General features: G+C 33.8%; 1 protein-coding gene and 1 non-coding gene across 10 annotated transcripts in view; both read left to right on the top strand.

Moving 5' to 3' along the window:
- Positions 1 to 26,013, top strand: part of TCF12 (transcription factor 12) — a 389,260-nt gene that overhangs the window by 136,622 nt on the left and 226,625 nt on the right. For 7 of the 9 annotated variants that reach the window (XM_053670007.1, XM_037151078.2, XM_053670006.1 and 4 more), the window contains one exon: positions 13,656 to 13,729. In XM_053670007.1, coding sequence (XP_053525982.1) covers positions 13,656 to 13,729 — 74 coding nt within the window. Of the gene's footprint in view, positions 1 to 13,655; positions 13,730 to 19,695; positions 19,835 to 22,377; positions 22,438 to 26,013 lie in introns of those variants that run through there. The other 2 variants (XM_053670009.1, XM_053670010.1) reach the window with 2 other exon arrangements.
- Positions 5,979 to 6,081, top strand: LOC119053507 (U6 spliceosomal RNA). Its single transcript, XR_005083310.2, has one exon. It is a non-coding gene; the product is annotated as a U6 spliceosomal RNA (small nuclear RNA).

Here is a 26,013-nt window from a genome sequence, read left to right as displayed (position 1 = left end):
GTAAACCTACCTTTGCTCACCCTGTATTTTATAGTACTATATACAGAATTAGAAATGTTAATAATTAGGGTCCAAAGGCATATGAGGAAGAGATGCAGGCTATCTGAAGAGTTTGGTTTTAGATATTACGGGTTTTAGGTGATGGCAGGAAAACCAAATGAAAGCTTCCAGCAGAAATTTGGTGATTTAAGACCCAGAATACAGAACTGAACTTTAGTCTGGTAATGTGCACTTGAAAACTGATCATTCAGAGGGGACAGTAAAAATCATATTACATGAGCAGTCCAGCGGGTAAAGTATAAACTGAGAAGAACATGGGATGAAGAGCAGGTACTTCTTTTTTTTTTTTCCACACAGAAGGGGAAGTAGCAATAGAGAACCAAAGGTTAATGCCAGCAAATCTTAGAGAAGCAAGGTGGTTAATAAGATTGGATGTCATAAAACACCAAAAGGGTGAACAAAATAGGGCCCATTGTCCATAACCTCTTTCGGTAAATAAAGTTTTAATAGAATATAGCTACTCTTTATTTGTTTGTGTATCACCTGCTGTTTTTGTGCTACAGTAAGAGAGTTGAGTAGTTGGTAAAGAGGACATATAACTCACAAAGCCTGGAATATTTACTTGTCATTTACAAGAGAAGTTTGCTGATCTCTGTCTGCCATAGAGATCCAAGAAATGAAGACCAAGAGACGGCCTTTATATTTTATGTTTGTGATAACCTTTGATGACCTGGAAGAGTTCAGTTTTATCCTGTAAATGAATGACTTTTGTATGCCTGGTATTTTGTTTTGCTGGTTTGGTCTAGGAAGAGGCTAGATGGTAGGTAGTAACAAGAGATTCATAATGAGTGAGTGAATAAATTGTAAAGAATGAAGGTGGCCAATGTATATTTTTGTTTTGTGGAGAAATGAGTGATGGCTTTTAAAAAGTATACGAGGCAGAGAATTTTATAGGTATGGGAAAAATATGAAGAAAACATTTTGATGGAGTTCCTCAGAGAAAGGCAGTGTGTTGCCATTACAGGAATTAATGGTCTAAGACTTGAACACAGGGAGTATATAGGCCTCATTACAGGAAATGAATAGAATTGTTTGTGGAATTAAGTTAAGAATAGTAATTGCTCACACAGCTGTTTTTAAATAGCAATTGTGTTAGGTAATCAGCAAAAATCCACTGAAACATACTTGATAGTTATGCAGAAGTTGCTTTGTTGGTACTGACTTATGATCCTAATGGGTACTATAAAAACAAACTAAAAATCTTTGCATGAAGTTTTTACAGTGATACAATACTATATGGTTTTTTTTAAATGCACAAATGCAGTTGTAATGTTTTCATCTTCCTTTTCTCACCACCAAACCCAAATATAACTGTCTTATTCAAGAGAGCAAAAGCATGAACTTCAGGAGCTCACCTAGCAATGAGATGTTTTCATTGAAGGGAGTAGTATCTATTTGATTGCTTGTCTGTCTTCCTCCCTAGACAAAAACGTAATGTTTTATCATGTGGTTGGATTTAGGTCTACTATTTTATATATTCCCTGTTTTTTTCAATCTGAATTCTGTTTGACTATACTTCTTTCTTTTGGATTTGGCAATTTGTCAGGATTCCATTTTAACTTACTTGTTTCTTTAGTGCTGCCTCTGCTTTTGTAAAGGCTCTCTAAGGATGTTAATATACATAATTAACTTCTCACAGTCTACTGAGAATTAATATTGTACCACTTTACATAAAATGAAGTCATTTCTGTGACCTTATAAATCTATTTACCCCTACCCTGCCTTCCTTTATTTGCATTTGTCAAATAACCTTTAAAGAAGTTAAAGAGAAAAAAAATGATATTTTATATTTACTATTTCTGATGTTCTTTCCTTCCTTGAGAGCCAAGATTTTTCTCTGATAACATTTTCTTCAGCTTGAAGAACTTCTTTTGGTATTTATTGTACTGCAGTTTTGCTGGCAGCAAAGTCTTAATTTTCTTTTATTTGAAAATGCATTTCACTTCCATTCTTGAAGGATATTTTTTTTTACCTACCTCTGCCCTGTTGCTGTGAAGATGTGTTTCCACGTCTGCTGACATTCATAGTTTCTGATGACAGATCTGCAATAATTTGAACTATTGTTCTTTTGTATGTAAAATGTATTTCTTTTTCTCCCACCAAGGTCTTCTTCATATTTTTGCTTGTCTGAGCTTTGAGTATGATGTGCTTAGATTTGGTTTGACTTAGTGTCTTTAATTGGTAAATTTCTATCACCACATCTGTGAACTTTTTGGCCATTGTTGCTTCAATTTTTTTTTTACCTTCCCTGTTCTTTTCATTCTCTCATTATGCCTGTGTTAAACTTTTAAATATCTTTTCTTACATGTCTAAAGTCCTGATCATCTTTTAATCTCTTTCCTGTTTATCACATTGAATTATTTCTTTGATCTGACATCAAATTTACTCACTCTTTTTCCTGTCATATCTCCATTCTTAAACCATACAATATTTTTTTTAGATTTTAGATACTTTGCTTTCTCAAACTTAATATGTTGTTATTTTTGTCTCTGTGAAATGTTCGTGTTTTTAAACTTATTACAATCATATTTCCTTTACTTCATTTGGCATAGTTATAGTATCTGCTGTAATGTCTCTCTGTCTAAAAATCGCAGTATCTCGGTCATCTTGAGGTTGGCCTCTCTTGGTAATCTTTTCTCTTGAGACTGGGTTACATTTCATTGTCAAGAAATGTCAGATTGTATTAGGGATATTGTGAATGTTATTTATGGAAATTTTGGTTTCTTTCTTGTTCCTCCAAGAGTTGATTTTCTTATTTTAGTGAGCCATTAATTGGATTAGTCTCAAAATGAAAACTCTCTTACCTGTGATTGGCAGCTCTTCAAATCTCAATTTGATTCTTTTGGCCTTAGCTGCAAACTCCCTTGGGCCTGCCCTGTGAATGTATACTCTATGGCTCAGCCAAAAAGACTTTGGTAAGATATGTGGGGAGAACTTCCAAACTGGAATTTATTTATAAAAAACTGTGTACTTATTTTTATACCTATCAAGACTTTTTTCCTACTGCTCAAAAACAGTTTTTGAACTTGTCGATTTTTATGCCTTGTAGTGCTTCTGCCATTTTTTGTTTCACCTCTTCCACATTGGCAAACTGTTTCCTTTTGAGGACTTTTTTTCATGTGGGAAAACAAAAAAAAAGTTGTTTGGGGCAAGATCAGGTGAATAGGAAGGGTGGGCCAGGGGGTCATACCATTTTTGGCCAAAAACTGCTAAGCACGCACTCAAGAGCGGTGTGGTGTGGGCAGGTACACTCATAAGTCATTCATCATGAAATGGGCAAATGTGTTGAAAGATCTTTAAAAAATCTTTAAAAAAATTTCACTGAGGCTGAATGCAGCCTCTCACAACAACACCAGCTGGTACACAGATGGGTTCCTAGAACACTCACCTAGTAGGGGAAACCTGTACTGTAAGGGGTCCTCCCTCCAGAAGATAATCCCAGTTTTGGGGAGTGAATTCACTTTTTTATTTTTCTCCTTTTTGGGATTCTATCCTTACTTTTTGGAGGCTATGCTTGTGCTGTCTCTATCCTCTTTTTCTTCAAGCCAGAAAGACAGTGGCCTTTTATTGGGGATTTTAGTTCTTACATGCTATGGCTGCCGCTTGCCTGCAGGATAAAGCTCTAAGAATGAAAAACTCACCTGTACTGACCTTTGAAAGCTGTTAAAGAGAGAAACTCACTCATTCTGATCTCTTCTTCCTGGTTTATAATTCCAACCTAAGTCATCTTGGTTTTTTTCACTCTCAAGAGCCTTTAGGTAGTTGTTTTATATTTATATCCACCCCCCCCCCCAATTTCCAGTAGCTCTTAGGAGCTTACTGCATTATATTGGAACCTGAGTTCAGTAGGTCAGTTTTGAGATTTCCTCCAACATATTTATTTGCAAGCTGCTTTGAATAATAATAATTCTGTTTAAAAATAGTAGTTATTGGATCTTTTCTTTTTAATCTTTATAGTTACTGAATTTTTATAACATACTCTCATGTGAATGCCTTAATTTTATGTATTCTTAAGTAGTTAACCTTTTGATTCAGAATACTGTACTTTGTTAGGTACCAGAAGAACATAGAGATGAACAAGATATGTTGCTTATTATAAAGTTTTACTGGTAGAATATACATGGAAAAATTAGAGTATTCAAGATTTAATAAGTGCAAATTAATTTCTGAAACAGTGTGATTAATTTAGAATAGTAGATGGAGAACACTTCCTCAGAGGAGAGCATTTGATCTTAGGGTGATTCAAATTAGAAATTCTATGGGGGGTGATGAAGGTGAATATTCTAGGCCTAGGAAACAAAAGAAACAGAATATAAGTATGTGACAAGTCTTGGCATGTTTGGCAAGTGACTAACGTCTTGATGAGGTTTGGAGCATTGAGTTTTGGGTAAGTACTGAAGCTGCAAATGTAGATTGAGGCTACCTTGCAGAATATTATGCTCAGGAGTATGAATGTTATTCTTGAAGTGGCAGAGAATCACATTTGAGTAGTGATTGGATGTGATCCAACTTGTGTTTATGGCAAGATACGTGTGCTGGCAATGTTAACTGCAGATTGGAACAGAAACATAATTAGAAGAATCAGCAATACATAGGACCTGATCCAGAGCACTACATACGTGAAGAGAACAAATTGGGATAGTTACTCAAAATATTGCTGAGGTAGAAATTAATACAATAAGTAACTGACTGATTAAAGGAATGCAAAAGAAGAGTGTTAGCAAATTCAAGATAATCATTAAATTTCTTACCACATTTGTAAATATTTCAACATCATGTTGAGTATATAAAACTTTTGGAACACTTCTTATTTGAAATTCATTTTATGGCACTGTACTATAATGTGATGCTATAGTGAATAGCAAGTGATTTTTCAAAGGGCATGTGATCGAGGTTACTTCAAAGTAGTGATACTTAAGTTCTGTGTGTGATTTACCTACCAAGCCTAGTGAGCTTTTAGGTTTCTCTAAAACTTTTAAATAATTTTGCTCTTTGGAGGTAGTTATTTGTCCAATCCATAGAGTCATTACAGTCTAACTGCTTCTCCCTGGAATTTTCAAAATACTATTCAGTTATTAAGGATATTGGTTTTGACTATTATATAAAGAGGAATGAGAAGCCAACCAATAGGGAACCAGTTTCAGCCCCACTTTTGTTGAATGGACTATATTATTTCCACTTCATACATTCATTTCTTCCACAAATCTTTATTAGTACCTACTGTGTATCAGGCACTGTCTTAGGCATTGTACATATAATAGTGAATAAAACAAATGACATTCTTTTTTGTTTTTAATGAAGCTTTAATGTACTGGGAGAAAACAGACAGTAAAACTTCCTCCCATAAGATGATATTTGAACAAAGACCTGAAGGAAGTCAAGGGAAGTTACCATTCAGGTGCCTCGGCCCGCGAGGCAGTCAACGGGGTCCGCCAATATACCTGTAACGGATGAAGGGGGATGGGACAGGAGGCGCGAAGAATGGCAGCAAGACAAAGGATTCTGATCAAGCTGCAAATTTTATTTCAAAATGGAGGGAGTTATATAGAGGAGGGCAGTGGAGGAAGTGCAGTGGATAGGTGGCTTCAAAGCGTGCTCTAGCCTGCGATTGGCCGGGGGGTGCATGGCGGGCGCGTGATCAAGGCACTGATTGGTGTGCCACCCGCATGTCCAGGAGGGGGAGTTCTATGGCTCCTAACCGCAGCATCCTGTTATTCAGGCGCAACCTTCAGGTCGGATTGTATCAGCCTGTTTCAGGCTTATCCCAGCCCCCAACATTCAGGTATCCATGGGAAAGCATTTTATGAAGAAGAAGGAGCAAGTGGAAAGGTCCTGAGGAGGAAGCATGTTTGGTGTGTTTGAGCAAAAGCCAGGGTCCATGTTGAGATAAACTTATCCAAGAAAAAGAATAGTAGTATTTGCTTCAGCAGCTCATATACAGAAATTAGAACAATACAGAGAAGATTAGCTTGGCCCCTATGCAAAGATGACACCCAAATTTGTGAAGTGTTCCATATTTTTAGTGGGACAACTGTAATAGCATAAACAATAAAATATTTTTTAAGAATAGTTTTCTTATTTAAAAAAAGAAAATAGTAGGAGATAAAGGGAGGGAGGTTGCAGGCAGAACCTGTAAAACATTGCAGACCAGTGGATTAAATTCTGAATGAGATGGGGAAGCCAGTGGTAGATTTGCAGCATAGGATTAACATGATTTGAGTTGTTTTTAAAATTCATTCCAGTCCCCATGTAGAGAATACAATCTGTAAGAAGGGCAAGAAGGGAAAGCCTTCAGGGTGCTATTGTAATAATAAAGGTCAGATATGATGGTGGCTTGGACTAAAATGATCATGTTAAAAATGATCATAGGTCAGATTTTGGAAATGTTTATAAAATAAAATCTAATGGGATTGTACCACTTAAAGGCTGAGTAGGCAGATTATTTTTCTGAGACTGATCCGGAGTGAGACCAGTATGGGCATTTAAAGGCATTAAGACCCTTTAAAAAGAGTTGGCTGTCTTTAGTGTCTCTATGGAAGAAAATAACTGGCAGTGTTTTTAGGTGAGAACTTTGGTATTTAGATTGGAGAAGGGCAAGGCAGTTTCTCTCAGGTGCAGTGGAAAGGTTTTCATTGTCCAGAGACTTGATAACTAGTTTAGAGGTGGTTTGGAGACAGTTCAAGAGCTTTGTTAGGGTTAGAATGTCTCTCCTACGTTACTGGACAGCTCCTGACATTGTACAAAATACCTGCTTATGCTCTGGGAACTTAGTTTCAACCCTTGGCCATCATGCAGTTTCTATTTTTCTTAAAGAGGTAGACCTGTCATTTTTTTCTGATCATCTACTCTTCTTCAATTAAATGACTGGAATATCCTTTTTAATTGTATCTTTACAGGGAATATATATATATATATATATACACACACACATACATATATGTGTATATACATATATGTGTTGTGGCTAATCACAGTAACACAGTAAATTCACAGTGTTTGAAAGTCATTTTCAAGATTAGTTTTTTTTTTTAAATTAACCATACCTTATTCTAGTGTACTTTGGTACCAGAATATCCCTACCTGTAAATCTTTGTTCTCAATAATACCAAACAGAAATTGTCACTGAATTTTAAAGGGTGACCTGAAAAGGCAAATGCTTTTCATCTATTTACTAGTCTTATTTTCTTGAATGTTTAAAAAAATCAAACTTTTAAAAAACTTCATTGTGTAGAATGTCAATTTTTATGAGTAAAAATTTCTATATCCAATGTTATATATTTTATATGAAGCAGCATGTCTTAACTTCTCTTAAATTTCTTTACAGTTTTAGTATTTTCATAGCTTTTCTATTTTATTTGTCATTAGTATAGCAAAAAACAAAAGATTTGCTGTTACATTCAATTGACCCTATTTCACAGTGAATTTCTGGAAAAACACATTGGTAAATGTATTTCATGACTATCAAAAATCTAAAAAACAACAAAAATGATGATGGTAGGTTTTTTTTTGTGTGTGTGTATATTATTTAACAACCGATTGCAGCTTTTGAATCTTACCTAAGGGAATATCATTACTCCATAAATAAAACTGAATAAAGAAACTATTGGAGAGCCACATTCAAAGCTTTGGTTATCTGATATAGCTATCTCCAATGAGATTTTTTATATCAAATCATTGATTGCATCACCCTATAGCAGAGGGCAATCGTATATATTATCTTTCCCTGATTTATAGGTGTTAGGATGTGATTTTATTGTAGTGCTACCAAGGCAGAGTGTGTGTGTGCGTGTGTGCATGTGTGCGTCTGTGAGAGGGAGATAGTTAGGTGGCTGTGCAATTCCCTGTGCTGTTACTCCCAACTTTATATATGCTTCTTTTCACAGGGGTAGATCTGGGTATGATGACAAGCCCAGTGGCTGTTGCTAACTTGTTTCTTCTTACCAGCTTTGCTTCAGGGCTGTTCTAACTACTCTTCTCTCCATTGTTTGTGTCATTTTTCTTCCTTTCATTCCTTCTTGGCTCACTAGACTCCCTCCTAGTACCTAAAATATGTTCCTAATTTCAGACTTGTTTCTCACTTTTCCTTCATCTCCTAGTCTGGGTCAGAGGATATTTTGGTTATAGGTCTAGCAGTGGCAAATGGGAAGAGAAGGAACTGGTCTGCAACTTTGCTCCTTATTGACCCCTTTTACCTCCAGGCAGGTCTTGTCTGAACCTCACTAAACCTTGAGTAATGCTTTATGTACACAAACTTTGTACTTCTGGGGCCCATATGGGGGAAATAGGTATTTACAGTATACAAAAGTAACTCCCCCCCAAAAAAATATGTTTCCAGTTTTTGCTAATGGTTAAAAACTTGTAGAAGTCCATAGTGCTCTGCTTGAAGAATGAAAGAAGAGATAGGATAGAATCTGACATGAGAGAATTTGACTCAATGACTGACTCAAAAAAGAAAACAGTTTTGGTCAAAAACAAAAGATAGGGGCAGTGGAAAGGAAGCAGGTAGAGTGTAACTGAGTTCTTTATAGAAAAGAGAGTAATGCCAGATGTTGAACTTTGCCAAGAAGCTTTCTTGCCCTTCTAAGAGTCTTGCTCTCTGACAACTCAAAAACTTGGTTTCTACCTTTTTTTCCTTCTCTAGGGTCCCAGCCTCTTAAGGAATTGACTGTGTATATAGTAATTTATGATTTGCTGTATTACTTTTTCTATTAAATGTTTTACAAAAGAAAGAAACAGATAATTTCGTTGATTTTACAAGCCATTGTTTTTAGTTAAATATATAAAATTTAATATTCTTTACTGGAAAATATGAAATAAAAATACTGTGCCTTTTAAAAGGGGACACATGAACTCAAAATTTGTACATTGGATTTTATTTAATTGGTTTAATTCAGAAAAGCATGTACTTGAGATTCTGTATATAAAAGATTAAAAAAGAAAAGGGTCATTTTAATCTCCATATTAAATTATTCATTAACTCTTAATCTTACTAAGTAGGAATAGATGAGATTAATCAGAAAATTAAGCAAGACTCAAACTCTTTCTACCATTTAATTATTGGTAAACTTTCTCTTACATCTACCAATTTAATCTGTCAATTGTGAAACTTGCTTCCTAAAATTGTTGAATTGGTATAGATAGACTGGAAATGAGAAGGAAAGAAAATATTTGGCAGAGATGGTATAGATGCATCTTAGAAATATTTTCTCTCCTAATTACTGTAATTGTAACTATGGTGTATTTTCTTGTTGATAAGTACTTTTTCAAATCTTGATCAACATGTATAATTTCTATATTAAGTTTATTTTCTGTGTGTAAGATTTTTTTTTCTGCTTACCTTGATCTTATGGCTGAAGCTTTAGAAAGTTTAATATTCCTGTCATATTTCTATGTTTGTATGGCCATTGTGTTCAGCAGAAAGGAGTTATTCATTGATGGTTAAGATGACTCTTGCCTTTGTCAGTGCCAGCCACGACCTTCTATTCAGAGACTGGATATGTTAACAATAAAACTATAGAGCTCTAAGTTTAAAACCTAGTCAGATCCTTGTTATTCTGTAGCATCCTTTGTGAACCCCCTACTATATCCACTATTAGGTTTGTAGCACTTTTCAGCTGGTGGCTTAATTAATTATCATTTTATTTAATTAATCTTTGCTCTTCCTTCATGCCGTGGAAGTAATTACTGTCACTTGATGAAAATTGAGTATGTGTTTGCACAGAATTTCATGCATCTCAAAGTTTGTTTGAGATGTTTTTGTAATAGGCACCCATCTTTTCTATATTCCCTTTTACAAATGAATTTAAAACAATATCAAGTCCTAGTATTTATTAATCATTTGATACAAGACAATTCAATACTAAACCGAGTAAATCATGGTCAGATTATTTTCATTGGGATGAGATCACCAAATGAGTTTCTATTATATGTTATTAGTGTTCAATGAGAACATGGTTTCCCCTACTACCCCTATCTCCACCAATTTATTTTCTATCTCTGTGAATTTGTACCTCATATAAGTGGAATCATACAGTATTTTTCTTTTTGTGATTGGCTTATGTTTTAGCATTTGTAAGAATTTTCTCTTTTTTTGTAATTTCAAAATTATTACTAAATATATATATGTATTTATATATAAATATTTATTTGTGGAAATAAATAAGTTATTATATAAATAAAAGGAGACCAGCAAAATGTAATGCCAAGCTACATCACAATTCCCCTGATATAAAAAAGATATATATATATTTACACTATGAATACACTACTGAATTTAACTATGAGTAGAAAGTTAAATATTAGTTACTATGAAACTTCTCTAAGTGTCTATAAACCAGCTCACATTTTTGCGTGCACTGTTTCTCAGGATGACAAATTTTATAAGTTTGTATTACATAAGAATATTATATTTAAATTTTAGGTCATTTGTGAATTTTTAATATTCTGGGATTTGGTCAAAGGATCTTTTTTTCATTTTTAAAAATGTATTTTATTGATTGTGTTATTACGGTAGTTCCATTTTCTCCTCCCTTTATTCCCCTTCATCCTTCACATCTCCTCCCACCCACATTCACTCCTCCCTTTAGTTCATGTCCATCGGTTGTACATACAAGTTCTTTGGCTTGTACATTTTCTGTACTATTCTAAACCTCCCCCTGTCTATTTGCTACCTACCATTTATGCTACTTATTTCCTGTACCTTTTCTCCTTCGCTGATAACCCTCCATGTGATCTCCATTTATGGGATTCTGTTCCTGTTCTACTTGTTTGCTTAATTTGTTTTTGTTTTTGTTTTAGGTTTGGTTGTTGATAGCTGTGAGTTTCTTGTCATCTTACTACTCATATTTTTGGTCTTTTTTTCTTAGATAAGCCCATTTAACATTTCATATAGTAAGGTCTTGGTGATGATGAACTCCTTTAACCTTGATCTTATCTGGGAAGCACCGTATCTGCCCTTCCATTCTAAATGATAGCTTTACTGGATAGAGTAATCTTGGATATAGGTCCTTGGTTTTCATAACTTTGAATACTTCTTTCCAGCTCCCTCTTGGCCTGTAAGTTTTTTTTTTGAGAAATCAGGTGATGATCTTATGGAAACTCCTTTGTAGGTAACTATCTCCTTTTCTCTTGTTGCTTTTAAGATTCTCTCCTTATCTTTCATCTTGGGTAACGTAATTATGTTGTGCCTTGGTGTGTGCTTCCTTGGGTCCAACTTCTTTGGGACTATTTGGGCTTCCTGGACTTCTTGGAAGTCTGTTTCCTTTGCCAGATTGGGGAAGTTCTCCTTCATTATGTTTTCAAATAAATTTTTAATTTCTTGCTCTTCTTCTCCTCCTTCTGGCACCCCTATGATTCGGATGTTGGAATGTTTAAAGTTGTCCCAGAGGTTTCTAATTCTCTCCTTATTTTTTTGAATTACTGTTTCTTCACTGCATTCTGATTGAATGTTTCTTTCTTCCTTCTGGTCCAAAGTATTGATTTGAGTTCCAGTTTCCTTTCCGTCATTGTTGGCTCCCTATACATTTTCCTTTATTTTATTTTTCATAGCCTTTACTTTTTCCTCTATTTTGTGACCATACTCAACCAATTCTGTGAGCATCCTGATTACCAGTGTTTTGAACTGTGCTTCTGATAGTTTGGCTATCTCTTCATCGCTTAGTTGTATTTTTCTGGAGCTTTGATCTGTTCTTTCATTTGGCCATATTTTTGTGTCATCGTGCTTCTTTTATGTAGTAAAGGGGGGATCCTAAGGTCAATTTTCTTCTTTTTAAATGGTAGATACTACATTGTATGTGTATCACATTTTGTTTATCCACTTATTTTTTGATAGGCACTTGATTTGCTTTCACCTTTGGGGTATTGTAAATAATGCGGGTGTACAAATATTTGAGACCCTGCTTTCTTGGTAGTCAGTCTTCTTTTGCATTTTACTTTGTCTGTTTAGTATTTAAAGATCTTATATATTCAAATGGAAGTATTATTTTAAAAAGAAAGTAGTTTCATGTAAGCGGATTTTGTAGGTTAATGGTAGCCTTTGTCTTGAATTGGGCCTCATGGGAATTTTGTGTGCTCATGTACAGTGTTGACTGTGAAGAAATGCTTGGAAAATCACCCACGGGTGATACTAGAGAGATGGTAGCAAAGTATGCTTTTATAAGGTACTTCCCAAACTTAGAATTCTTCTGAAATCTAGAATTTTAATAATTCTCCAAGAATGAACAAAACATTTTGTGTTTTTATACATAATCTCTGTGTTTTGAAAGCTTTGGGTTCACTTGAAATTGTGCCTGGAGTATAATCTGTAATTAAGTACCCATAATTTTTCTACACTGTTTTTAAAAACATTAAAAAGTATATGTTAGTCACTTGATACAGGAAGTACAGATTCATCAAAAGAATTAATTAGGGTCCTACTAAGTGATTAGTATTAGTAGATTCTACTTTGGGAAGTGACTTTCCTTTTCCTACTTTTTGTCACTTAACCCTTCAATTGATATATCAGTTCCTGGGAAAGAGCTTTGGGAATGCTGACTAGTTACTGAAAACTTTGGAGCACTTAACTAATTACACATCACTTTCTCATCTAAATCACAGAGGACTTAAAGGAATTTTTTTTAAAGAAAAAGAGGTTCTGAACTTAGTAGATGTTTCTTTGCAACCTCTAGAGTTTTTTTCATGCAAGAATGAAAAAAAAACAACTATTTGTATTTCGTCATAAAAAGAAGCTCAGAAAGGCTAGGCATAGAGTATACCCTGTTTAGGAGTCAAGGATGAAGAAAACTGGTTTTTGAAACAGAAAATAGAGAAGTGGCTGAACTGAGAGATCCTCCAGCTTTTTCAACTTTTCCTGGGGATTGATTGGAAAGTGAAAATAATGGAACTAAAGCTTCAGAAGGTACATTCAGGAACACAATAAATTGTTTTGTTGTTAATGGTTACTGATCCTTTCTCATTTTGACTTTTGCAATTTTCATAAAAGTGGATCTACTCATTTGGATTCAGGTTTTAGAGAAGATTTTACTAGTGTGAGTTATCACATCATTTTGATTAGTTTTGATATAATGTTGATTTGATATAGTTTAAGAATTATCAATGCTGTGATGGAAACCAGTTTTATTAACTTGAACAATTATTTGCTTCATTTTTAAGGTTTATCTTTAAGAGCCGAATTCTTCAGATTTTCATGTAGGGTGGCACTACTAAATTATAGAAGGCCGTGTGGGTTCATCTACTCTTAGAAGTAGCAATGGATGGGGGTAAAAGATGGAGAGGCCTAAATTATGCCCTATTCTAAAGGTATATTTAAAGGTACTCTAAATATACCTTTAGAATAGGGCATAATTTAGGTGTCTCCAAAGGTGTATTTTGGTGTGGAAGTTCTACAGTGTATGTAGGGAGTTTTATGAAGTAGTGATGAAGATGCTCTGATATAACTTATTTTCCACAAGTTTCAGAGACAAGGATTGATATACAGCTAGTTCCATGCAAATGCATATGCCACTCGCTGAATTTTACTCTTCTGCTATACCATACCAAAGAAATATCCATCATAGTATCATTTTGGATTTATATCTTTCACTTTCCTCTCTCCTTAGGTATGGATGAACGAGGAAGTACGACATCTTGGGGAACAAGTGGTCAACCAAGCCCTTCTTATGACTCATCTAGAGTAAGTTTGCTCATCAACCCTTGATTAAAACTCTAAAGATAATTTGCCAAATAAGTTCTTTCATATATGAACTCAAGTTCTTAAAGAGAAATGAAGATTAACTTTTTTTCATTAGCCTATAGAATACCTAGTACCTTCATAGTAGATTTAAAATTCTTTCCACTAACTATCATATGTTGAAAATTTATTTTATCTCCTAAAATGAAGAAAACATTCCTGGTGTGATTTCTATACCTGGACTACTTACAATAGTCTTTATTAAAATTGGAATAGCTTGGAATGCCTCACTAAGTATTCTCCATGAATAGCCATTTTTTCTTCATGTATTATTTATTTGTTTTGAGAGATGGCACTAGCTTTCAACATACCAGCTTCTAGTCTCCTCTCTTCCATTCTTGCTCCAGTAGTCATCAGCCGTTTATATCAGGGACTCTGTAGCCCTGTCTCTTGGAAGCATATCAAAACACATAATAACAGATGACATTTCTTGGTTGGCAGTTATGAGAAAATAGGACCAAGCTAACATACTACTCACTGAAAAGTCAGTTTAGAGCTTCAACAATGAACAAACAGAAAATCTTCCAAATCTTAAAAAAATTTAAACTGAGGAATTGAAAATTAGACCAAAAAATTGGCAATAATATTAAATGCTGTGTTCCCAGACTTCCTAATAAATTGGTGAGGTTAAGAGGTACATTTTCCAAAAGGACATATTTTGAATGATTAATGAACATTTATTTCTCTCAGAATTAACCAAGAGAAGATAGACAAGCATAAAATTTATGGTTCCTTAACCCGAGAAGCAAATTGGCTGTAAGTGGAAGGAAAACTGGATTATGTGATTGGAGTTCATGGTCTCCATATGGGTTATATTTGGCATTGAAAATTCTTACTTAAGATATTTATTAAAGTTAGTGGTTTTGCTTTAGTTGGGCTGTAGCCTATGTTTAATTTATTCCATATAATTTTGGGAAGAACTAGGATAGTCATTTATAATCCAAAAAGATATAGAGAGTGACTGTTAAGAAAATTTCAGTATTTTATTTTTAGAATCAGTGCTAAGAAAGCTAGTTGTACTGTAAAAAGCCCTGTCCTGTATCACAAGACTTGGATTTACTATCAACTCTGAATTTGACATTTACTCTTGGACACCATTATTTTATTTTGGGGATAGTTAAACTGGTTGATATCCAGATTTCCTTCCACTTTTAAAAGTTTTTGATTCTTTGAATAATATTATGAATAGGAAAGGTAGGTTTCCTGTTTAGATTTTGAAGTAGGGATTTTACATAGTGGGGAACACAGTACTATTCATTACTACTGGATTATTTTTTAAATTAAATATATTGGGGTGATATTGATTAATCACATTACCATATTTTGCTTTGTATAATGTCCTCTTATGTATAATGTGTACCCACGTTTTTAGCCCAAACTTTCAGGAAAAAAGTCTTTCATTTTAATGTCTTTAAAGATTTTACTTATCTTTAGAGAGAGCGTAAGGGAGGGAGAAAAAGAGGAAAAGAAACATCAGTGTGTAAGAGATACATTGATGGGTTGGTTGCCCCCGCATACCCTCAACTGGGGACCTGGCCTGCAACCCAGGCATGTGCCCTGAGTGGGGACTGAACTGGTGATCTTTTGGTTCACAATCCAGCACGCAGTTCACTGAACCATACCAGGTAGTGCTTGAATGAATGAATGAATGAATGAATGAATGAATGAATGAATATCTAGAAAGAAATTTGATTGTCCAGGGTATTATTTTACATACAGATACCATTATTGCTTTCTAGAGTTGCACTTTTAATGCATAAGCATAAATAAAAAATTAAAGACATTTATATAATACAGAATTAGTATTATCCATGTATAATGTGCATTCTTATTTTTCCCTCAGAAGTTTGGCAAAAAAGTATGCATTATACATGACAAAATATGCTGCATAGATTTCAGGAGTACAATTCTATGATTATTTTCTTTCAGAGACTTGAGTTACTGTGTGATAACATGCCTTTGTACCTTATGTGTACTTTCCTTTCAAGCTTTCAATTTTCTTTCTGCTTGAGTACTAAGGAGGATTTTAGGAGAAGAGAACATGATAATGTGACCAAACATTTATATGTGTCATGATCCTGACATGATGTTTGCCTCTAGAGATGGTCTTCAAAGCAAGTCTTGCTTTTTCTTTTTGCTTTTGATATACAATTCAAACATAAATGTAATTTTTCACTCATTATTATTTTTTACTATATTGTATGCATTGAGAAGTTAAATTTACTTCATAGTAACATAGAAGTTAAATTTATTTCATAGTAAACTTCATAGTAAACATAGAAAACTATTTTTAAAAAGTTTTATAATAAATCTTGTTTACAAACCAAGATTAATCCCTAGATATTTTCAGTCTGCCATGCCAATATATATGTATTTTATGTGTGTGTGTGTGTACAATGCATATTTCTACCTGTCTACTGAGAGATCAGATAGAATGGTGATTTAATGCTGTCCTTAAATTTTGTTCCTGTTGAAATCCACTCTTCCACTAACTCTTCTCCTATCCTAGTTATGATTTTGAATCTATAATAATTTAGTGAGCTAGTTATGTTTCATTAAAATTTCAAATCATTTATTTTTACCATGAGCTCTTCTCAGCAGCAAAGACATTTATGGATGTGTTTGAAACTCTTTTCAGCAGTTCTTTATGGGAAGATTATCTATTTTGGGGGTTTTATTAATAAACACCATTCACTGCCTTGGCCATTATTTTTATAAGGTAAAGATGGATGTATTTTGTTAATGAGAATCTCAGTTAACCAAAGTACATAATTTTCCTGAGTATTTTAATATATACATATGTTGAGTTTTTTCAAATTCAGAAACAAGTATTGGTGTTGGCTAAAAATCAGTTTGATATATTTCAGTAAAATTGTAATTTTAGTAAATAATTTTTGGCAGTACTGTAAAACCATTTTTGGCATATTAACTTTATTAATACTGTATATTACTATGTATTTTACTGTGTAAGATTGTCTATACAAAATCATGTGGGTTGAACTTTTTATTTAACAGCTTTTCAAGGGGAGGAATGTTTGAATGTTTTCATCGTCGTGGTTGTCTTTTACCAGTTCTTTCAGAAGTAGGAAAAGTCACTCTAGCAGGGCTCCTGTTGTGTCTGGTGTGTCTTCCCAAATCCACCAGAAAAGTAGCCTCACAATATATACAGGTGGTATGGTTGAGTTTCTGGTTATCAGAATTACTCACGGCACAGCATTCGGTGCAGAATTTTTGTTAGGCAGACACAGAAATAAATACTGTACCTAATAGTGACTATAGAAGAAATGGTTGGCATTCTTAGGAAATGTGGAGATGAGACAGAACATGTTTCAGACACTTAGAGGGAAGTAGCATAGTATTTGTGGTGTGTACCTCAGACCTCTCTACTTTAGTTAGAGTCCTGGTTTCTACACTGTTGACCTACTACCCAGGTGCAGAACAAAAACACATATGAACAGATAAAAACATCATTGTGATGTGAATAGCACTGCTAATTCAGAAATATGTGTTAATGGTGATCAAGTTAAAGCACCAGAGATTGAAATGAGCAATTAAAATATCAAATAGTTTAGATGTGGGCAAAAGGTATAGTTAATGAGTTTGTCCTGCCCCTTTCTTATTTTTTAATCTTTTCCTGGAAACAAATATTTTCTATATTTGACTTTGTATTAGGCATATAAAGTTCAGAGAATATCACTATTTTTTTAATAACTATACTGTTAATAGTTTATTCCAGTTTTAATTTTTTTTTCTTCTTTGGAGGGCATTGGCTAAGAGCACAGACTCTGGAGCCAGACTGTCTGGGTGTGAATTCTGTTCCTGACACTTATTACCTGTGTGATTCTGGACCAGTTACTTACATTCACTTTATCTCAGTTTACTCATCTGGGAAATCGGGATAGTGTGACTACTTTAAAAGGTCATTGTGAGGCCCTGGCTGGTGTGGCTTCGTGGATTGAGCACCAGCCTATGAACTAAAGGTTTGCCAGTTCAATTCCCAGTCTGGCAGGGCACATGCCTGGATTGTGGGCCAGGCCCCTAGTTGGTGGAGTGTGAGAGCCATCCACACACTGATGTTTCTTTCCCTGTCATTCTCCCTCCCTTCTCCTCTCTTTAGAAATCAATAAATAAAATCTAAAGAAAAAGGTCGTTGTGAGGATTAAATGAGACAGTATGTATAAATTGTTTAGTGTCTGGTATATAGTGAGTGTTTTATAATTGTTGACTTTAATTTTATGTACATCAGAATTCATCAGTTAAATTTATGTGTAACAATTAAACGAATGAATACATTTGCAAATGTGTTTCATTCTAAGTAGAATGAGTAAGAATTATTTGCTGATTCAGTGATATTTAATATACTTTTACTTCTTTTACTTGTGTAAAGGACACAAGCGAAATTGATTTCTTTCCCTTCAGTCATTTCTTTCTTGAGAATGCAGAATTCTGACAAAAACTTTGACATAAAAGTTTTAAGTCCATTTAAGTATGATACTTTATACAAAATGGGTAGTTCATACAAATTTGCTTAATATAATCAAATAAGGGAAGAATTATTTAATTTACTTGATTATGTTTGGAGATCAAGGGAAGAAAGTAATGAAGTTGACTTAAGATGGTAAACTTGAAGTGGATGGTGGTGATATTAATGGCAATAGGCCTTTCTACTATGCTTATAAATTGTTGTTGTGATTGATGACACTATGTAATGAAGCATATATTTTTTTAAGATTTTATTTATTTATCTTTAGAGAGGAAGGGAAGGAGAAAGAGTGGGAGAGCAACATCAATGTATGGTTGCCTCTCCTGAGTCCCCTGCTGGGAACTGGCCTACAACCCAGGCATGTGCCCTGACAGGAATCGAACCGCGATCATGTGGTTCGCAGGCCCTCGCTCAATCCACTGAGCTACACCAGCCAGGGTGAAGCATATTATTTAAGATTGCAGCCTCTGGGTAGTTGTACTCTGTGACCTAGGACAAGTTACTTAATCTCTTTGTGTCTCAGGATTCTCATGTCTAAAATTATGATAATTTTATACATACCTTGTGTAGAGTTTTGGTAAGGATGAACTGTAACAATAGTTATTGAATATTTCATTTATTCATGTAATAAATGAAAGTTGCTATGACTATTATTAGCACCATTATTATTACCTTGAAATATTTATTATTTCATTGTGCATTTTAATGGATATACTTCCTCATGTGCAAATTCTGTTTCTGAAATGCAGTCTGATCATTTTAGTTCATGGAAATTCCAAAGGATCATCTAATCTTGGTTTTCCTGCTTCTCAGCTCTCCTATACAACCTGGGCCAAGCTCAAAATATTGAAGTACCACTGGGATTTGTACCCTGGCATAGGGGTTACAATGGGTCTCTCAAGAGAGAGAAATGTTCTTGTTGACACTATTTCGTAAGGTAGACTTTTTCATTTCTTAATTTAAAAGGTAGAGAAATTCACTGTTAGGTAACTACTAATAGAAATTATATTTATAGACACCATCGGAGACCAGGAGTTGGCATTTTAATCATGAGCATTTTTTAGGTTGTATATTATGCTAGTTATATTTGGAAAAGAAATAACATTCAGTTGAATCAGGTTTGAGTGCTTGTTTTTTCTAATTGCTAAATTTCTACCATAGCTTTTCCCTTCTATTTATAATATGGTTTGTAGAGCAAAATAATCAGATGTATATTGTTCTTCCTTTTGTCCCTATTTTACAGTATTACAGAGTTTTCAGAAGGTATATTAGTTATTTACATCCAGTGCTTTTATTTAATAGATGAGAAAACTAAAACTTAATGAGTTTGAGATTTAGCTAGTTTGTGATTTATGCTTTTGATAAAAGTACCCATGAGATTTGGCTGGATTGTGAATTCTATGCTAGTACTTTTTGACCCTCTTACTTTAGTATTTCCAACTCAAAGGAAAACTGTCTTAAATTCTCTGTCATATGCTGAAGGAATGGGAAAAGAGAAAGGAGAAAGGTGAAAGAGAAGAGGATCTGTAATTGATATCCCAGAAGAGGCCACTGGACATGATATGGTAAAAAGAAATTTGCTTAGAAAGTGTGGTGTATTGCAAGGCAGAATAGCATAGAATTTAAAAGCTTGAATATTGAAGTCAGGTTGTCTGGGTTCTGTTTTTGGCTCTCCTACTTCTTAGTTTTATAACCTTAAGCATGCTACTTCTCTTTACCTCAAACTTTTTTCTTTTCTTTTTTTTTTTATTGATAGAAGAGGAGAGTTGGTACTAATAATAACTACCTTATTAAGTTCTGGATATAAGTCTATTAGTGGAGAGGGGGAAAACCAGTATGTGGTGATGAGTTGGCTTTAAACTACTTGGTTTAGCTGCTGTATATGACTCAGCACAGAGTAATTTCAGGGACTTTCTATTAAGGGATAAATAGTAGGTATATTTTGAGGTCTTTTATTTTAATGATTTCTGTTGTCTGTTGCAGTGAAGGGATATGAAGGTTTGGTTTATTTTAAAAACATTAGCAGTGGCCATTTTTCAGAGCAGTTTTCAGGAATACACATGGGTGGCAGCTTGATAAACCAGGTTAACTAAAAAGTGAAAATGTGAGGATACAAGGATTTAGGAGTTGCCCTAGCCTCCTAAGAGTCATATACAAAGCCATATAGATCAGATACTTGGACTAAGGGAAAGCAAAATAAAATAAAAATTTAACTAGAGCAAACATATATCTTTCGGCTTCTGTTAATGTAAGTTTCCTTTTGGAAATTGAGTTCATAAGGTTTTCTGGATGCATTTACTGCCAGATGTGGCTAAAGGACTCCTGGACCATTTCTGCCAGATGTGGCTAAAGAGCTCTTTAATTTTGCTCAGCACTCTCTCCATTCTTAGCAGGGTTTCAGTTTCTTTTTGTTCATGTGGAAGAGTTAGGCTAGGGCTAGGCCACTCTGTAGTTTGATGGGTAGTGAGTTGGAAACGGGTGGGGTAACAGAGCCTTATTTCGACTCATGTACTATCTATAAAAATATACATAGATGTCCTGGCTGGGTTGCTCAGTTGGTTGTAGGAACATCTTCTGCACCAAAAGGTTGTGAGTTCCATCCTCTGTCAGGGCACATACCTAGTTATGGGTTCAATCCCCAGTCAGGGCACATACAGGAGGTAACTGATCTATGTTTCTCACATCTCTCTCTCTCTCCCTCTCTCTCCCTCTCGCTCTTTCTCTCTCTTGAATCAAACATTTTATCTTCGGGTGAGGATTTTTTAAAATGTGCAGAGATCATTTTGACCCCAGGAAGAGTTATACTGGCCAGAGTTTTGAGAGAACTTGGTGTGTAGTTCATTTATATTTTATAGTAGAGGCTTTGGGAATGTCTAGGGGTAAAGAGAACCTGTGGTTTTCTTTTTCCAGCAGAGCATAATGGCATGGTAACCACCATTGTAAATAAGGATGATAATGTCATCTGCCTGCTTTTAAGTAGCTTATGGCTTACTGTGGTCCCCAAGTTTTAAGATGCTTATATTTTTAAATGCACTCCATTTCTTTCTTAATTGTAAAACATAAATAAAGATATGTCTTAGAGTTCAGGAAATATGGTTAAAATATGTCATATTTACCTAAGTGAAATAAATTATAAAACCTTAAGTCTTTTAAGGTAGCAAACAATTAACTACCACATTAATTTCATTGATAACAGTGAGGTTACAGGACTGGGCAAGATTACTTTTGGTGGTCAGGAAAGTAGTAGAAGAGGAAGTGTTTAAGTAGAATATTATCAGACAGACAGTATTTGTACAATATGAATAAGGCAACTTTATGGAAATGTGAAATGATGAGACCACAAGTACAGATTCCTCCCAAATCACAAATTCAGTAAATAGTAAAACAGTTTGCTTTGTAGGTAAATAATGTGAAAAGGCAAGTAACCTTTCTATAGAAGAAATACAGTACATTCTTTGGGAAGTAGAGAGCCAGTTAAAAATAGACTTTTACACATAGTGTTTTAAAATCAGTATGTTGTGGTATGGAGGGTAGAACCAAAGTAAAAGAATGATAAAAAATAAGATGATCTGGTAAGATGTTACTATACTGTCCCACTTGCTCTGAGCTGAAACTTGCATTGGGATGGTACGATCAAGATCACAAAATAATGGAAAGAAGAGAAATGTCACAAAAGGAAAAAACTGACATACTTGGAAACTGGGGAAGATATAAAACCATATATATGTACTGCCCCCAGAATGATGACTACCAAATTAAATCCACGTGTTTTATTTAAGCTTTGAGAAGTTAGCTATGGTTGTGTTATCCAGCTACCAGATTATCCGATTTTGATAGTTTTCCTTATAAATGGGAAAATCTAGCTGTGTGAATAAAAATTAAATAAAATAGTTTACCTACTGACCCTCATTTGTCAGCATTGATGTGTAGTAAAGATTAGTGTTACCCTCCTTTAGACAGATATTTCCTTTCTCTAGATTGTTTATTGTTTCCTTTTTATTTGTAAAGGGGAAAGTGGTGTAGGTTTTACAGCTAGTAGGAGTTTAAATGCAATAATTAGAAAGGACACACAAATTTTGAAATAGTATTTTATGCCTCTTGATCTCAGGTACAAAACACGAGGTGAAGCAGTTAAATAGCAAAGCAGGACAGGAGGGACAGAATTAAAGTAAGTGTGTTCTATATATTGCATCTGTGTTCCCATTAATCTGTTTTGTTATGTAACTGCTCCTTCTGAATGTTGTGAATGTGAAGAAAACTGTGGGTAAGAAAAGGGTGTATTTTAAAGTTAGAGTTAAATAAACCCATGAGGGAAATATTCGTAATAGTTGGTTGCGTTGAAAATAGCACCTGCCTATATATTGTAATCTTAATGTTCTTGGATAAGAAAATAATTGAGTTAAGATGATACAAGCTCCTTTAAATCTCTTGCCAATGGATATTTAAAATGAAAGAAATCATGTGCTTATCTGATTGTCCAGGGTTCATGTTAAGCCGATCAAACTTACTTCTTCAGTATAGCCCTTCTTCCAAGGACAGTGCCTGTTGAGATGGTCTAATACAGATCTTTTGGAAAGACCCTTTACATCAGTTTTTCACCTCACTGTGAGTTTTGCTAACTTTCTATGCCTATGAAATAGCAATTCTCTCCTTTTTCTAAGTATAGTCTTTGAAGTTAGTAAGTAGAAGTCAAAACAGATCTTTGAATCTTCTTTGTGTCCCTTTTTGTAATTGTTTTAAATTATTTCCTCTAAACTTAGGAAATAATTGAGGACAGATTCTGAGCTAAATGTATTTTTAGGCATGCTTAACCCTTTTATTAATAACAATAATCATAACTAGCATTTGTCACAATATAGTTTAAAACCTTTCACATGTTACCTACCCTAAGTCTCAACCCAGTCACAAATCAGTTTTAAAATCCTGTACATTTTAAAGGTTGAGGAAAGTTAGGCTTAAGAGATGTAGAAAATTTAACCAGATATGAAATAACTAAGACTAATACAACTCTAAATTACTGTCCTTTTCTACCATATTATACTTGCCAAAGTATAAAAGAGACCCTAAAACAGTTGTTATTTCTACTTGTCAAGGACTTTAAAGATAGATATTTTAGAAGTTGTAGCATGATGGAACTATCATTATTTCTTACAAAAATACTAATCACTTTTATATGTAAAAAACAAAGCCATGTAATAAATCAGATGAGTTTGCTTCCTGGTTTTATCATATTTGACCTTGGAAAAGATAAATGCTTAATTTCTGAGCCTCAGCTTTCTCACCTCCAAAGAGATTTATTGTAAAAGAAATTCGTAAGAATTAAATGGAGGAAGTTTTATACAGTATTTAGTACAATATCTTGAATTTAAGTAGTATATGTGTTTCTCTTTTTATGTTGTCTCATGAAAAGTATACAGATCCCTTACAAAACCATTTCAGGGATTTTACAAGTCTTGGATGCTCCTTAGGGAAAAAGCTGTTTTGAATTCCTGGAGTATGTCCTAAACAAGATGAGGGACTACTACACTTTTTAAATGCTCACAAATAAGTTCTATAAATAAGGAAAAATAAATTATGTTTACAAAACTGAAACTATTGGAAAAGTTTATTGCATCACAGATCTTGGAATGTAAAATTATTGGGGGGAAGTAGGTAACCCAGACTCTTAAGAATATAGACTAAAAGAAGAGATTTCAGTATCAAAGGATATTTACATCACAATTATAAAACCTAAATGAGATTATGTAGTCAAATACAGCATAATCAGTTAATTTTAGTTTCTTTTGTGATGTACTTTTGTTGTCATATATTTTATGTTGTCATATGGTGTCATTTTCTGAGAATAACAAGCTTGAAAAGTTTTCTTCAATACACTGAACTAACACTTAATCCTTTGTGCTATCAAATGAAATAATTATTTGTTTTAGTTTTATGTAATAATCAACGGGCTACATTTTGCATGGAACAGAATGTATTCTTGTTGTTTAGTATAGAAAATTAAGTGATTAAACAATAAAGTATTGGCTGTCCTGAACCAAATATCGTCTTTACATTGGTGATACCATTATATCTCATTTAGTGTATACTTTTCTGAGGTAGTGCTCTGTAAATATTGTTCTTGATTTGCCACTAACTCTACCTTATTCTTTTATATAACTTTTCTTCAGTATCTTTCTTCCCATTTTGGAATCTTACAGTCTTCGTTTGGATTTCTGTACTCTTGTTTGTGGGGTGTTCACATTCTTCTACTTTTTTTATTCATGAAGCATTTATTGAGATTCCACTATTTCTGCTCACTGGAATTAATTGGGCAAAACAAAAATTATTGGTTCACATACCCTGGGCAAAAGTGGTGCCCATTTTATGAGGAAAACAAATTATTATACTGTAGAAAGATAAAAGTTCTAATAATGATGGCCCAGAGAGAGTAGAAGCACAGAAATAAAAGTGGTACTTAGTTATGAAACCTCAAGGGCATACCAAGTGAAAATGATTATCTGTTTTGTAATACAAAAAACAGAGGACTTAAGCCCAGAGACTTCTTCCATTAGACAAGTGAACTTGGTCAAATTAGTTACTTATTCTGGATATTAGTACCTAATATGTAAAACAAAAATTTTGAACAAGATTATAATTTCTTAAACTGTGCTTAATAGGATACATATTAATAAATAATTTATAAATTCAGCAGTCCCTGGTTCATTATATTTATGTATTATTGAATTAAACAGTTCTTTGTTGGTATTAGATTTTTGTTTTTAATATTATTATAAATTGTAAATCTTTAAGAAAGGAATAGAATATACTTCTCATATATTTTCCCAACAACACAGTCCTTCTATGTCACTTAGGAATTGAATGTGAATGTTAGTAACAGTCTCAAGAAATAATACATTGGACAGTTTATATATTTAACTACTAAGTTATATCTGTGATCCATTTGAATTTCATTTCTGAATAAGGTGTGAAGTAAGGGTTCAATTTTATTGGTACCATTGTTTAAGAGATTATTTTTATTTTTATTGAATTCCCTTTTCATTGTTAACTTTGAAAATCAACTGACATATATGTTGGAGTCAGTTTTTGACTCTTTGACTCTGTTCCATTGGTTTATCATCACACCAGTACTGTACCTTTATTACTGTCTTTATTACTGTACCTTTAAAATAAATTTTAATATGGGGTAGTATGTGTTTTTCAACCTGTTATTTGTTTTAAAATTTGTTTGGCCTATTTAGGTGTTTTGCATATAAATTAAAATATTTAAACCCAGTGTATCAGTTTCTATGAAGTCTTCTGGATTTTGGTTAGGATTGTGTTGAGTCTGTAGATTGGTGTAAAGGGAATTGATACTTTAACAATGGGGAACCTTCTGATCCGTGAATGTGTTATATTCTTCCATTTACATCTTTAATTTCTCTTAGCAATATTTTATAGTTTTCACTGAACACATCTTGCACAACTTTCATTCAGTTTATAAGTAAATTTTTAATGTTCTTATGATTATATTTTGAAATTTAAATGGAGTAGATTTCTGTTTATTGACCTCATATCCTGCACCTTGCTAATAAACTCACATGCTGGAGTATTATCTATTTGGATAGTATGTCTTCTGTGAACAATGAGAGTTTAATTTTTCCTGTTCAATTTGAATTTTTCCCCTTATTGAATTGGTATGGTTTCTTGTATAATGCTGAATCAAGGAGTAAGAGTGGATAGCTTTGCCTTGTTCTTGATTTTGGAA

Source organism: Artibeus jamaicensis, unplaced genomic scaffold, assembly GCF_021234435.1.
Source record: "Artibeus jamaicensis isolate MK-2021 breed Jamaican fruit bat unplaced genomic scaffold, CSHL_Jam_final contig_548, whole genome shotgun sequence".
Taxonomy (NCBI): Eukaryota; Metazoa; Chordata; class Mammalia; order Chiroptera; family Phyllostomidae; genus Artibeus; species Artibeus jamaicensis.
Note: the sequence above shows the minus strand (reverse complement) of the source record. Positions and strands in the feature narration are given on the sequence as shown.